The 14,530-nt window shown below is 42.9% G+C and overlaps 1 protein-coding gene across 3 annotated transcripts in view; it reads left to right on the top strand.

The window, feature by feature from the left end:
* Window positions 1-14,530, top strand: part of ProRS-m (prolyl-tRNA synthetase 2-like protein, mitochondrial) — a 72,551-nt gene that overhangs the window by 46,267 nt on the left and 11,754 nt on the right. For all 3 annotated transcript variants that reach the window (XM_089558353.1, XM_089558354.1, XM_089558352.1), the window contains exons 2-6: window positions 2,681-2,858; window positions 3,605-3,678; window positions 10,027-10,107; window positions 11,237-11,309; window positions 12,425-12,532. In XM_089558353.1, coding sequence (XP_089414479.1) covers window positions 2,681-2,858; window positions 3,605-3,678; window positions 10,027-10,107; window positions 11,237-11,309; window positions 12,425-12,532 — 514 coding nt within the window. The remainder of the gene's footprint in view (window positions 1-2,680; window positions 2,859-3,604; window positions 3,679-10,026; window positions 10,108-11,236; window positions 11,310-12,424; window positions 12,533-14,530) is intronic.

Raw genomic sequence — 14,530 nt, 5'->3', positions numbered from 1 at the left:
TTTTTGCTGCCATAGAAACGCAGCCACCGCGGCCGTGATCGGCCCAGGGTCTACTGGCTCAGTTGCTGAGCGGCTTAACCACTGAGCCTTTGCAGTGGGTTGTTGTTGTCAGTGATGAAAGCGGGTGGAATGTGAGGTTGACTATGAGTGAAATACATGGGCTTTGTTTCAGAGCCGTAATGCTATTGCCATCAATCTTTGTAGTGTTTGTTCGTTTTCAAAGCTGCCGGCATGCCGCTTTATCGCTTTGTTTGTGATGCAAGACGCAACCAGATTTATCGCGATTGATCGCATCCAGACAGTGCCGATTCTATGCCAGAATGTTGCAGTAACTTTGCATGCTTTATCTTGGAAGTTCACTATCAGCTTTAAATTGAGCATGGGTAAGAGTGACAGGCATTCTGTTTGACGATCACCAAGCATGCTTGTTGCCATGCCGCCGCCGAGTGATTCAGTTCATTCTGTTGTTTCCTTCTTCAGAACACTTGCATCCATGTTAGGGGATCACCTTTTCAAGTTGTCACCGATTCTCTTTCTCCCTTTCTTGTCTTCTTCATCATACACTCCACACCCTCCCATTGTTTGCATTGGTGCTTTACGCTATACCTGTACCTCCTTGTTCTTTAAAGGTCCTTGTTCTTTAAAAGGGTGTGTGTTTCTAATGCTGTGGTACACTCAGAAAAGGCTGGTCCACCAGCCGAAACGTCATGAATTAAATCCTGTTATGTTTTTCAATTTGTGGCGACTTTATATATACATATATAAAATCCAGCGAGAAAAGAAATTTCGGCACGGTATGTAGTAGTAAGAACGTAGACCAACGTTTGAAACGCTTGACACAATTTATTGACGTTTCTATTTTGGAACGGCCTTCTGACATTCTGACGAAGGCCATTCCACGGTCGAAACATCAATAAATTGTTTCAAGCATTTCAAACGTTTGTCTATGTTCTTACTACTATATATATATATCTTACTCCAGTTAGAGCTCTCGGATCTTTGTAGCACTCTTATTTGGTGCCTTTTCTGGATGAACCTTTCATGCTTAACCATACACAAAGAGAACTGAGGGAAAGACCATATTACCCACCACCACATCACTAACATCTATTCTTTGTGAACAAAAAATGGCCCTGGCTGACTTTTTGGATTTGAGAAAAAAATGCGCATCCTTCTGGTGCATATATATTTCGCTAACTTTCTGTTTCAGTATCTAATTCATGTCTTGCATTGTTATTAGCTTGATAAATACCTTATCTTGACTCGAGTCTTTTAAAAAGCCACTTTTACGTGAAGGCAGGAGACAACCAAACTGAGAAATAAAGAAAAAATGCTGCTGAGGCTTGAAATGCACTAGAGCACAGTAAGACCACTAGAATTTTTAGTTATTTGAATTTACGGCGCTCGTCAATTCGCATGCTTGTTACTGCAGATCGAAAATTAAATTCGGTCACGTCAAAACATCTCACATAATAGAAATTTAACTTTTTGCATTTGGCATCACTTTTTGCGTCATATCAACGTCAGAAAGAAAAGACACAATGCATCAAATGGGTCGATTAGAAAACCTGTCTACTGTAAAAAAAATTGGTTGGCGCCGAAACCATTTGAACCGATTTGAACCGAAGTGGAATGATGCTACAAAACTGAACCCGAAAGGCATGAACCGAATTCGGAAAAGATTCTGGTTTGACACCCTGATCCGGAGGTCTTTCAGTAAATTTTGGTTAAAAATATCATCTAGTTCATGTATTCTATCACTCTAAAGAAGTGAATCTGCATGTGTGGCCCTTGACAAGCTGAAACATTTCTTCTAATTTACCTAGAAAATTCGCTGTTGCCTTACTGCACTTTGTGAAGGCTGTAGGAGCCTATTTCTACATTCCTGTTCCTAGGTGCCTATTTTTCCATAAAGTCTACTGTTTAGAAAGACATGCTTTTCTTAATACATCTAAAACTGTTTATTATGAGATGAAAATGCTTGCATTTGTTAATCAGCACATCGAACTGTATGAACAGTGAAATTTTGGTGTAAATTTGTCCATAAATTTGTTTCAAGGCAAGGGTGTGATGGCAGCAGAGCGCACATTTGCCTAATGAAAAATGAGTTATCTTACCCACCGTCTTGGCTTAGTATTTAGAGCGCTGAGCTAACCAGGAGGAGGGCCCGGGTTCAATCCTGGCCACAACGGCTGCATTTGAATGGAGGTGAAGTCCAATAGGCATCCGTGTGCTTTGTGTGATGTCAGCACAGAACCCCAGGTGGTCTAAATTAATCTGGAGACCCCTTTTGTGGCATTCCTGATAGCCCATGTGTTTCTTCAGGACATTAAACCCCACAATTTACAGCGCCGCCGCGGTGGCTCAGTGGTTATGGTGCTCGGCTGCTGACCCAAAAGACGCGGGTTCGATCCCGGCCGCGGCGGCTGAATTTCGATGAAGGCGAAATTCTAGAGGCCCGTGCACTGTGCGATGTCTGCACTTTAAAGAACCCCAGGTGGTCGAAATTTCTGGAGCCCTTCACTACGGCGTCTCTCATAGCCTGAGTCGCTTTGGGACTTTAAACCCCATAAACCAAACCAAACCACAATTTACATGTTCTCCCCCACCCCGTCCCCTCCAGTAAGGTCCTTGTGCATTCGGAACTAACGTCGTACATCTTGGATGTGTTACATTGCAGCTTATGCTGGACTATGGTCTGATAAGTGCGTCAAGTACTGGGACATTTGTTCTGCTCCCCCTTGCTGTGAGAGCACTAGAGCGTCTCACCAACCTGATAGACACCGAGCTACAGCGAGTTGGAGGCCAGAAAACGTACTTCCCCTGCCTTGTGCCAAGTTCTCTGTTCAAGAAGACAGGTGAAGTGTTTTATCAGTACTGTGCTCTCTACATTGTCGTCCAGGCATTGGTTGTCTGATGTGTGAATCTTCAATCAAGGAGCATTGCTGGAAATCTCGTTAGTGATGTTTGCAAGCCATCAGAAATTGCATTAGGACTTGCAAAAAATAGGAAACTGATTTACAGAGAAGAAAAAGTGATTAGTTCAAGGCATGTAGCATGCTCTGTCTAATATATTAGGAGGAAAAGCAGCAAAAAAGGGAAACTGAGAGTCAAGAATGGCACTAGGAACAACTAAAAAGAATGTATTTATGTACATACATCACTTGCCCTCTCTTCCATAGCCGCAAATTTGGACTGGTTCCAGGTAAGAAAGGGACTGTCAATATTGCTGCCTATTTTGTATGGATGTTAGCAATAGTTGGAAAAGTGTGCAAATATCTGTAGTGTTAAAATACTGAAGACAGCACTGCATTTATCATTGCTTGTCAAAAACAAAAGAGGGTTCAGTAGGTCCTGTAGAAATTAACATCCTTATATTTGTGGTTTCAAGTTTTGTTGTGATGCAACTAGCTCGTTTAAGCTTGCTTACTGACAAGCTTTTCTGCTTATCTCATGAGAAGGAAGGTTGGTATAGCTCTTTTGCTGACACCTACATATCCAAAGTTAAGTGTTGCTTGCTTTTTTTTCAGTTTTGTGTTGTAGCTTTATTTCTTCATACATACCATGCTGCTCTCCTCAAAGACGCTTCCTTTTTCCTTTCCAGGCCGATGGGATAAACTAGGCCAAGAATTGTTCACGCTGAAGGACAGGAAAAGTCACGACTACTGTCTTGGACCTGTAAGTGGCTCTCACCCACTGCTTCTGCTGCTGAGTACAGTTGCAAGTAAAAAAGATTAGCACACATGACAGAACACCGGAGCGCCGGAATGACAACGCGTGGCGCTGCGGGTAGCGAAGAGGCTGGTAACGAGAGTACCTGGCCGTTCCCATTCTACAGTATTAGGGGTGTTGAGTGGACTGTCACGGAGCAGCAGAATTACTGGTTGAAAGCAGCGCTATCATCTATTGTTCCCGCGAGTTCCTTTTGACAAACTATCGCGCACATAAAAAAAAAGCTAATAAAAAGAAGCCATCTTTGTTTATGATAACCGAGCCAAAATAAATGCCGTATGCGCAGTCACGTAGGGTCGGCACTTCAACGCTCCAGCGGTCCCCCCCCCCCCCCCCCCCCCCCCCCCCCCCCCCGGCTGCAAATATGGAAATGGCCCGATAGGCAGGTCTGCGAACCGCAGCGCCGCGTGGTGAAATATCCCAATTCTGATCGCCAGAGATCTGTGCTAATATTTTTTGCTCACGGCTGTACACTGGTTTTCATTCAGTTCCCAATAGCATTGGTTTGCTCACACATGAGAGAGGCACAAAAAGGTCTTCCTACACTTTGGAGTCTAGGGCCTCATAGATGTTTAAAGCAGGGGTTCTCGATGTTTTTTACCCTCAGGAAACCCCAGTGGCTTCCAGAAGGTGCTGAAGAACGCCATGTGTTCTGGCTTCCATCTCAACTGCCAAGCATGTGTGCAAAAAAAAATCATGCTACCGTATTTTCTGGTGTATAAGACGCTGCTTTTTTTCAAAATCTTGCTGGTGCATCCTATACAAGGGTGCGTCTTATACGCGAATTTTTCGTGTTTTTTTTGCGAGTTCAGAAATTACTCAGGTTCATGCCCAAGCTATTTTCACCGAAAAAATATCGCTGCCAATAACGCGATTTTAACACGGTTAATACTTCGATGCGGGGACCGCCGTGTGCTAATTTTTCAGGTGAACTTTATCATGAAACCGCGGGGATGACGACTTTCGGGATCACAAACGCGTGGCCATTTCGGGGACCCCTAGCAAAAGTAATGTGAAATGACAAAAGATGGCGACAATCACGCTTCTCGCCATTATCAAGGCAAGCCAGCATTCTTCTTTAGCCACCCTTTGCAACTGCGTTTGCTCTGTGTACGTAGTACGTACGTAGTGCGAAGAGAATGTTTCAGCCACGTTGCCTCCAGAAATGGGCGAACTTTTTCATAGCGCATCTGAAGATGAAGACTTTGAAGGTTTTAAGCAGAAATAAAATGTTGTTGTGGACATATGGGAGAGCTCTTTCGCGTTTTCTTTCTTTTTTCCTATAACCTGGCTGGGTATGGCGTGAGTGTTGCCTTTTTCGATCACTTAGTGTTGCTTAAGAGTTTCTAACAGGTACGGTGAATTTCGCGATGTCCGCGCAAGCGTGTTTAATTAAGCCTCACTAGCCTAACTGGGTAAATTGGGGTGCGTCTTATATACCAACTTTTTCAATGACAGCCTGCATATATGACGGGTGTGTCTTATACAAGGGTGCGTCTTGTACACCGGAAAATACGGTAATGCATGGCTGTTTGAAAAATGGCTGAATTTAATTAATAATGGCTGGCTGTATGGTGAAAAAGCCTGATCTAAACAGCCACAGTGTCATCATCAGCCTGACTGCACCCACTGCAGGGCAAAGGCCTCTCCCATGTCTCTCCAATTAACCCTGTCCTTTGCCAGCAGCAGCCACTGTATCCCCGCAAACTTCTTAATCTCATCCACCCACCTAACTTTCTGCCACCCCCTGCTATGCTTGCCTTCTCTTGGTATTCAGTCCATTACCCTTTAAGGGGGGACATGGGTTTTAGAGCATTTTTTTTTACTTACAGACCAAATGCAATGAAACTGCACACACTTATTCAGTTTTTTCTGCTGATTTCAAATATGCAACTTGTTTAGTTCTAGGCCAATTAGTTCCTGAGATATTAATATATATCATGCCATTGTCTGCTCAAACAATAGAAAAGAAATGGGCCACCAGAAATTTAATTTTAATGTGTGGGTAGATACTACAATGTGTGAGGAATGCAATGCTGGAAGCAGTTTTCAGTTTTTTGTCCGTGCGGACAAATGGGCTTAATAGTTAGTTTTCAAGTGAGTTGACCAGACATACCGTGCCAGAAAACATGACACACATGAAACTAACTATTAAGCCCATTTGTCCACACGGACAAAAAACTGAAAACTGCTTCCAGCGTTGCATTCCTCACACATTGTAGTATCTACCCACACATTAAAATTAAATTTCTGGTGGCCCATTTCTTTTCTATTGTTTCAGTAGACAATGGCATGATATATGTTAGTATCTCAGGAACTAATTGGCCTAGAGATAAACAAATTGCATATTTGAAATCAGCAGAAAAAACTGAATAAGTCTGTGCAGTTTCATTGCATTTGGTCTGTAAATAAAAAAAATGATCTAAGACCCATGTCCCCCCTTAAGACCATCAGTTATCTTGCCTTCACATTACATGCCTTGCCCAAGCCCATTTTTTTCTCTTGATTTCGACTAGGATTTCATTAATCCGCAGGTAGTGACTGTGGTCTTGATCAGAGAAAATCTGCCAAATGCACTCCACTGCATTCTTAGAGCCGGTCATTGATCATTCTTTGCAGTTCATCTACCGAGTGACTTAGCAAGGTGATGTCATAATGTCATCAACGAGCCGCAGGTTAATAAGGCATTCTTCATTAACTCTTATCCCCAACTGTTCCCATTTCAGGCCCCGGAATGTAAACAGGCGGTGAAATGCATTGGAGAGATCGTGTCACCCTGCCTTGCACTCTTATTTATTGGAATTTTATCTAACTTTATGGAGATTTATGGAGGACTATGGTGACTGTGCAGCTGTTATAGATATCTTACACTGTTTCTACATGAGGCTTATCTGCATCCCTATTCCATATGCCTGCGTGACTGCCAAGGCTTGGACTGAGTCAAATGCATCCTTGTTATCAATGAAGCCCATATATGGGGGTTGGTTATACTCTGCTAATTTCTCTATCGCCTGATTGACAGTGTGAATATGGTCTGTTGTTGAGTAACCTGCCTGATCATTTGGTTGATTGAAGGTCAAGGTTGTCCTGACTCTATTAGTGATTACCTTAGAAAATACTGTGTAGGCAACGGACGGTAAGATAATCAGTTTGTAATTCTTCAAGTCCTTGACGTCCCCTTTCTTATGGGTTAAGATGATGTTAGTGTTGTTCCTAGCTTCCATAGCGCTCTAGGTTGTAAGGCAGTGCATATACAGGGTTCTTACTTTTTCTAGCACAATCTCCCCATCGTCCTTCAACAGATTTGCTGCTACCTGATTCTCACTGGCTACTTCCCTGTTGTGTATTGCTCCTAAGGCTTTGTTTACTTCCTGTTTCATTACCTGCGGGATGTCCTATTACTGTGCCTTACTGCCTCTCTCATTAAAACCCTGACTGCGTTACCAACTTTACATAGATATGTACAGTTGTATAACTCTTCGGCTACTTTAACTACTATCTTATCCATATTGCTGATGGCATTGACCTCATCGTCTCTTAACGCATACATCTGATTTTTGCCTCTACCTACCCCTCACTGCTTTTAGGCTGCCTCCGTTCTTTAGAGCATGCTTGATTCTCTCCGTATAAAACCTACTTATGTCGGTTACCTTGTGCTTATTGATTAGCTTTGATAGCTCTATCAGCTCTATGCTGTCTGTGTTGTTAGATGCTTTCATGCTTTGACGTTTCTTAATTATATGTTTCGTCACCTGAAAGAGCTTGCCGGTATCCTGTCTAACCTCCCTACTGCCTACTTCTGCTGCGCACTCCGTAATAATAGCTGTGAGATTGTCGTTCACTCTATGAACATTAAGGTCGTCATCTTCAGTTAAAGCCAAATATCTGTTCTGCAGCGAGATCCTGAATTCCTGTACTTTCCCTCTTGGCGCTAACTCGTTGATGGGCTTCTGCTTCACCAGTTTTTTTCCGTTTCCTCAAGTCTAAGCTAATTTGAAACCTTACTATCCTGTGATCACTACAACACTCCTTTCCGAGGACCTGCACATCTTGCACGATGCCAGGGTGAGCACGAAGCATGAAGTCCGTTTCATTTTTATTCTCACCATTGGGGCTCTTCCACGTCCACTTCCTGTTCTCTCATTTCTGGAAGAAGGTATTCATGATCCAAATTATTTATCTCTGCGAACTATACTAATAACTCCCCCCTCCTTGCTATTCCCTAGGCCATAGTCGCCCCAGCCTGGTCTCCAGCCTGCCTCTTGCTTATCTTGGCATTGAAGTCACCCATCAGTACAGTGTACTGTGTGTAGTGTGACTAGTCACAAAATAAAGTAGGTTTGGTTTGGTTTGGTTTATGGGGTTTAACGTCCCAAAGCGACCCAGGCTATGAGAGACGCCGTAGTGAAGGGCTCTGGAAATTTCGACCACCTGGGGTTCTTTAACATGCACTGACACCGCACAGTACACGGGCCTGCAGAATTTCTCCTCCAAAGAAATTTAACCGCCGTGGCCGGGATCGAACCCGCGTCTTTCGGGTCAGCAGCCGAGCACCATAACCACTGAGCCACCGCGGCGGCCAAAATAAAGTAGGTAAACGAAAGGTGTGGTTGAGGTGTACATGAGTTGAGGTGCCCGGGATACTCAAAATGCACTCCCAGGAACTCGAGGATTCTGTGGTACCTATGCTGAGAACCCCTGGGTTAAAGTACCCCTCTGCTGAAGGGGTTGCTCTGTGTCTGGGGCTTCTCTCTCTCCTGATTTACGCACACACATGAATGCATGCATATATGGGCACACACACACACGCCTGTGGCATGTGTTCTAACAGTGAAGGAAAAAACAAAAGAAGCTGTTAAAGAATGGTGGATGTAACACTGCTTCACGCACAGCATGAAGGAGACCATTTATGATGGAGACTGTTCACGCCTCCGAAACACCACTAAGGGCTGAAGGACAGACCAGTGCATAGACTGATCTTATACTTGAATAAATGACTGCTTTTCAGGTGCACATGAAATTGCCGATTTGACTCCACCTGTTGTGTAGGTCAAATGTTTTTAGGGGAATCCCCCAAGGTGGAGTAGATTTGTAAAAGGGAGTAATTACTCATTTGCATCCACCCGAGCGCAGCCATACGGCTACAAAGCTTTTTTTTTTTTTTTCTTTATCTACGAAGTTTCTGAGAAAGCTGTATAGCTTTCCTTTGTAGCCGTATGGCTGCATTCGGGTGGATGCAAATGAGTAATTAGTCCCTTTTACAAATCTACTCCACCTTGGGGGATTCCCCTAAAAACATTTGACCAACACAGTTCCCACTTCGAGTTATTGATCAATTCGCTCTCGTCCTACCATAAGCTTGCCGTCCCGGTTAGCTCAATTGGTAGAGCGACTGCTCCGGTGTAGCGGTGGTCCTGGGTTCGAACCCCGGACCAGGACGAATTTTTCTTTAACTACGAAGTTTCTGAGAAAGCTGTATAGCTTTCCTTTGTAGCCGTATGGCTGCGCTCGGGTGGATGTCACTGAGTAATTACTCCCTTTTACACACCTGTTGTGTAGTGCCCACATTTCATTGGCTTCAAAGAGAACATAAGAGCAGTGTTGCATTTCATTTGGTTAAATTAATGGAGGTCTTCCACAGTGGTGTTTTGCATACCCCATATGCTGGCTTGTCAATTGAAGGCAGGGGCTTCAGCCTTTGATTACGTCAGGTGTAATAGTACTGGCTGCAGAGGTAGTAATAAAAGAAAGGCTAGCAAAAAATAACTGATCTCTGCTTGTCCTCTTCTTATTAGGTTTTCATAATGCTGGGTGTCACAGCACTGCAGTAGCAGCACCAGAATCATTATCTCAGAGCATAAATCATATGACCAGCTGCAAGGTAGTGTATTATGAATGTACTCTATATCTCCAATGCGGATATCCAATACTCGATTGCGTTTGTAGGTCTGACGGACGTCTGCTGTTGGAACAGGATGTTCAGACATCCATCCGTCGGATGTCTGAACATCTATTGGACATCTATCGGATACCTTGTGAAGCATTCCAGCATGTGTTTTTGGAACTTCTTAGGTAACTTATGTATTGCATGCTTCACCTTCATCTGTGGTGCTGACTCTAGCATGGCACTTCATTTGTGACCACTTGACGTGTAAACCCTTCATCTTCAGGAGGCAGTGGAGCTAGCAATAAAGGGCACTTCTGGACTCAGATGTTATGCTCTCTGTTTAAGCTTCTTGTGAAATCTATATTTGATGTCTTGTTTGATGGTTCTCTGAATCTTTCTTCACATAGACTCATGAAGAAGCTGTCTCACAGCTGGTGGCATCGTTCAAGTCGTTGCCTCATGCAGCTCTGCCGGTTATGCTCTATCAGGTAACAATTCAAACTGCTTTTAGGGAGCACTTCTTAGTTTAACCATTTATTTAATCGGTCAGTGTAGGGGGACAAGTCCCCAATCTTCGGTTCAACTTTATGCCATCAAGTATAGCCTTCTGACATCACTAAAAGCAGTGCAGTTTTCATCAGTCAGAATGAGAAGTTTCAGTATTCTTCTCACATCTTTATAAGCACTGGTGTTTATGCAGCACATTGGGTACATATACCAGGTCTCCCAGCTAAATGTAACCAAGCTTTTAAAATACACGGGTTGCCCTAGCCGTCTGAAACCAAATGAGTGTTGTTCAGAGTCGCGTGACCTAGTCTGCAGTATTTTTTTCGGTATTCAAGGTTCACTAATTAGTTAAGCTTAATTAACTAACTTTTTAATAATTGACTTGAGGAACAAAGTGTCAATGGAAAAGTTGTAGATCGCTTTGAGAAACAGCTTACTGAGACATTTGCAGCAAGCTGCAAAGTAATATTTACGTAAAGTAGTTTCTTTACCGGCCTTTAACCATAACCCGCACAATAAGAAAAAGCTTCCACATGACAACTGTGCCACTTCAACGTCCCAAGACGTGCCCTAAAGAATACAATCTGTTTTTTCTGAAGTCCTCTCCTCGATGAGACTTTGGGTGCACATTGGGGCGGAGAAGTGAGCGAGCAGCTGGTCACGTGATAACTTTCTTGTAAGGCCAATAAATGAAGCTACGTAAATCGTAACTTGACGGAAACAGCACTGCTAGCGGTTTTTCGAGGCGATCTAAAACTTTTTCATTGACACTTTCTTCCTGAAGTCAATAATTAAAAAGTTAGCTAATTAAACTTGGCTAATTAATTAACTTTAAAGAGCGAAAAAAATACTCAAGACTAGGCCATGCGACTATGAACAACCCTCAGTTGGTTTCACTGGACAAGGACACTTCGCCTTTTTTAAAAGTTTGGTTACATTAGGCTGGGACACCTGGTACACTTTGAAGCTCTGCCGGAAGTTGAAATTATTAATTATTCACGATTACAGCTAAGGTAGTAATAATTTGTTCAATATCGAAGGATATCTGCACAGTCAAAGTTACTCAGTGAAGCTTTGGTATTAATTTAATTTTACTTGTTTGGCGCCCAGATAACACCTAAATTTCGGGATGAAGCACGGCCAAAGTTTGGTCTACTTAGGTGTCGAGAATTTCTCATGAAAGGTAAGCTGTCATCCTGTTGTGACTGCGTTGGCCAACAGTTCAACATTTTTCTTTCCAGTACAACTGTTGGTCGAATGGTTAGCTGAAGAACTTGTGCTGCAGCTGAGAGATCAGAGAAGAAGTCAGCTGTGGCGCTCATAACTAGTAATCGTAACTGTGAATACTCATAACTACTTTTTTGGGCACATGTATCTTCACGTGTTTGAAAGGTGGCAAACAGCAACGAAAAACAGCCTTTCATCGGTCCCTAGTTTCCATGGAGCCGAAAAATACTTAAAGATGTTTTTATGGTGTATAACATCATCCTCAGCATTTGTAAATATCAAAATTTTAGCATTAATCATTGTGCACCAGCACTGTGAGCGTCATCAGTGAGACAACTTGGGAGTATCATGTTGCACTGTTTTGTCCCCAAACTTCTTAAAGTCAGTATTTAGTCGGCCAGTGTTATTGCTATGCAATGCAGCATGCAGAAGCTACAAAGCACTTATAAGTAAGTCAGCATGTTTACTTTTTCCTACTCACATACAGTTAGTTGCGCTCGATAGCTCTATGGGGCAGAAACGTGGAGGCTAACAAAGAGGGTTCAGCTTAAGTTAAGAACAACGCAGCGAGCTATGGAAAGGAAAATGATAGGTGTAACGTTAAGAGATCGAAAGAGGGCGGAGTGGGTGATGGAACGTTTTAATGACATCCTAGTTGAAATCACGAGGAAGAAATGGGCTTGGGCAGGGCATGTAACGCGAAGGCAAGATAACCGCTGGTCCTTAAGGTTAACGGAGTGGATTCCAAGAGAAGGCAAACGTAGCAGGGGACGGCAGAAAGTTAGGTGGGCGGATGAGATTAAGAAGTTTGCGGGGATACAGTGGCCGCAACTGGCAAAGGACAGGGTTAATTGGAGAGACATGGGAGAGGCCTTTGCCCTGCAGTGGGTGTAGTTGGGCTGATGATGATGATAGCTCTGTACCACTCACTTAGGTAAAGTCACAAAACCTGCAGTGCACGTTTATTACAGTGGTTCCTTCAGTTCAGACTGCCATTACGGTATGTTAAATATATATATTTTTTTCTTTTTCTAGCTTATCATGTGATAAAAGGATTTTCTCGTTTTTCAGACATGTATTCATTTGACAAAAGCCTGGAAGATGCGGCGAGCACGTATAACGTGGTCTGCGACGCATACACCAGGATTCTGAGGCAGCTGGAAGTTCCATTCGTTAAAGGTAGGCTCTTAAAGGCACTTTTCTTTAACCCCTTAATTTGTAATGTAGCTGGTGTGCGAAGGTTTTGCCTACTGGACTAGAGTGAACAGAATGGTAACATTTGTCAGCTGGGATTTGCCTTATGTCTGGTAAGCACATCCCCAGTTCCTTGATTGACCTGCGAGCTGAAATTTCAGCCTGTTTTTCTCTCAAAGATGTGGAAACAATGGTTCATCATTTCTGCCAAAAATTTGTGCCAGAGCAAAACCCTCTCATTGTTAGATATGTAAAACCCTTTTATAAATGTTACAAGGCATTTCAAATCGTTCCTTTGAGCAGTGCATACATAAAAGCATGATGAGCGACAGTACTACACGGGTGTGATTACAAATGATCTACTGCAGTGTATAAAAAAAACATTCGTAGCAAAAAAGGCAAAGGTGTGTCAGAAAAGGAAATTGAAAGTTTCTGAAACCCTTATGAAACCAATTGAAATTCAGTTGGTTGCAACTGGTGTTTAAGTTTAGTAGTGTTTTCATGAACGTGCAATCTTTTGTTCGAAGTCTTGTTAAGTTATATTAATTTCAAATTATGGCCCTTGTCAAATACGCATCCTCATTAGGCTTGCTTAAAAGTGTTTGTACGTGTGTGGCATAACCTTGGGCTGTGTGGTAATAAAACCATACTTGTGGGGCAGTTCTAAAATCTAGAGCTGATTTGGACGTTTGGTCTGAATTGAACCTATAGTCCCCGCGGTATTGCTAGCTGTGACACAGAGTGTAAAAATGTGAGTAGCCTTTATTTCTGCTCACTAATTATACCAACTGCTTATATACTTTCAAAAACAGCCTTTTCCAACGAACAGTAGAATCACGGTGATATGAATCTCACTGGGTCACGAAAAAAATTGCATGCAACCAACAAAATTTGTATGCAGAAGCATAGAAAGTACATTCATGTAAATCTCTTTACGGCTGACGAGATTTATGCATGGCCATGCGGCCACAGCTTGCTACTCACTATGCATACAGCACAGTGGCAATCACGACATCGGTGATGTGTAGGCCGCGTACTGCATGATTAGTGATCGCGGTGTTGATGATTTATGGGCTACTGTTAGTGCTCGAGAGTGCAGTCGTGGCTCGCGTGTTCATATCAGATCCCGTAATGGCGCGGTAGAGAGTTCGGAACATCTAGAATTCCGCGCTTCGGCCAGGGAGTGTTAGAATTCGTATCGTTGCGATATTCGTATCGACCATGTTCTTATCACCAGGATTCTACTGTATTCACCAAAGCACGATCAAAGTGTCAGCTACCAGAGATACAGAAGTCCTGCTGAAAGATAAATTCGTGCAAGAGCTTGCCGTACCGGCCGAACAACTTGAACTGTAGCTGTGGCTTTAATGCTACATTGCCAAGTGATGGAGCAATTTTGCATTTCGCCTTTGAATTACTGTGTACACCTTCATACTTTCATGCAGTTTTAATCACCCTTAGACGTTCAGAGATCTGCAAAATTAGCAAAGTTTAATTTTGCAGCAGTCATCATCTCATTTTTTAATCTCCTAGTTTTTTACATGTCTGCATTGAGGGGACTGTCAGTGATGAAATTGTGGAAGTTTATAACTTTCTTGTGACGTTTTCAATGTCTGGCCATTACAGGGTAAAGCATGAGGTGCACTTTTTTATCATCAGAATTACGATCTAGTCAGTAAGACCTTGATTTGCACAGGCTGATAGTTGTGACAGTTGTAGCTAGGCTAATTTTACAGCAGTGTAGTGATTAATGAGCATATAATTCTGTGAGCCGTCTTAGACACAGAGAATAAGGAGTAAATGTGTTGTTGGGGTGAAAAGTCTGAGAGATATGCAAACAGCAACTGAGGTACATAGGTGTGCTATCTGCCAGGGGTTCGCTACCGTCCAGTGTATTAGTGGAGGTACGTAGTGCGATATGTGTCTGTTCTCTGCATGGTCATGAATCCAGGGAACCCTCTATAGATATCATATTTGTGCACC

Source organism: Amblyomma mixtum, chromosome 8 (assembly GCF_055824585.1).
Source record: "Amblyomma mixtum isolate Tamu chromosome 8, ASM5582458v1, whole genome shotgun sequence".
In the NCBI taxonomy this organism is placed as follows: Eukaryota; Metazoa; Arthropoda; class Arachnida; order Ixodida; family Ixodidae; genus Amblyomma; species Amblyomma mixtum.
Note: the sequence above shows the minus strand (reverse complement) of the source record. Positions and strands in the feature narration are given on the sequence as shown.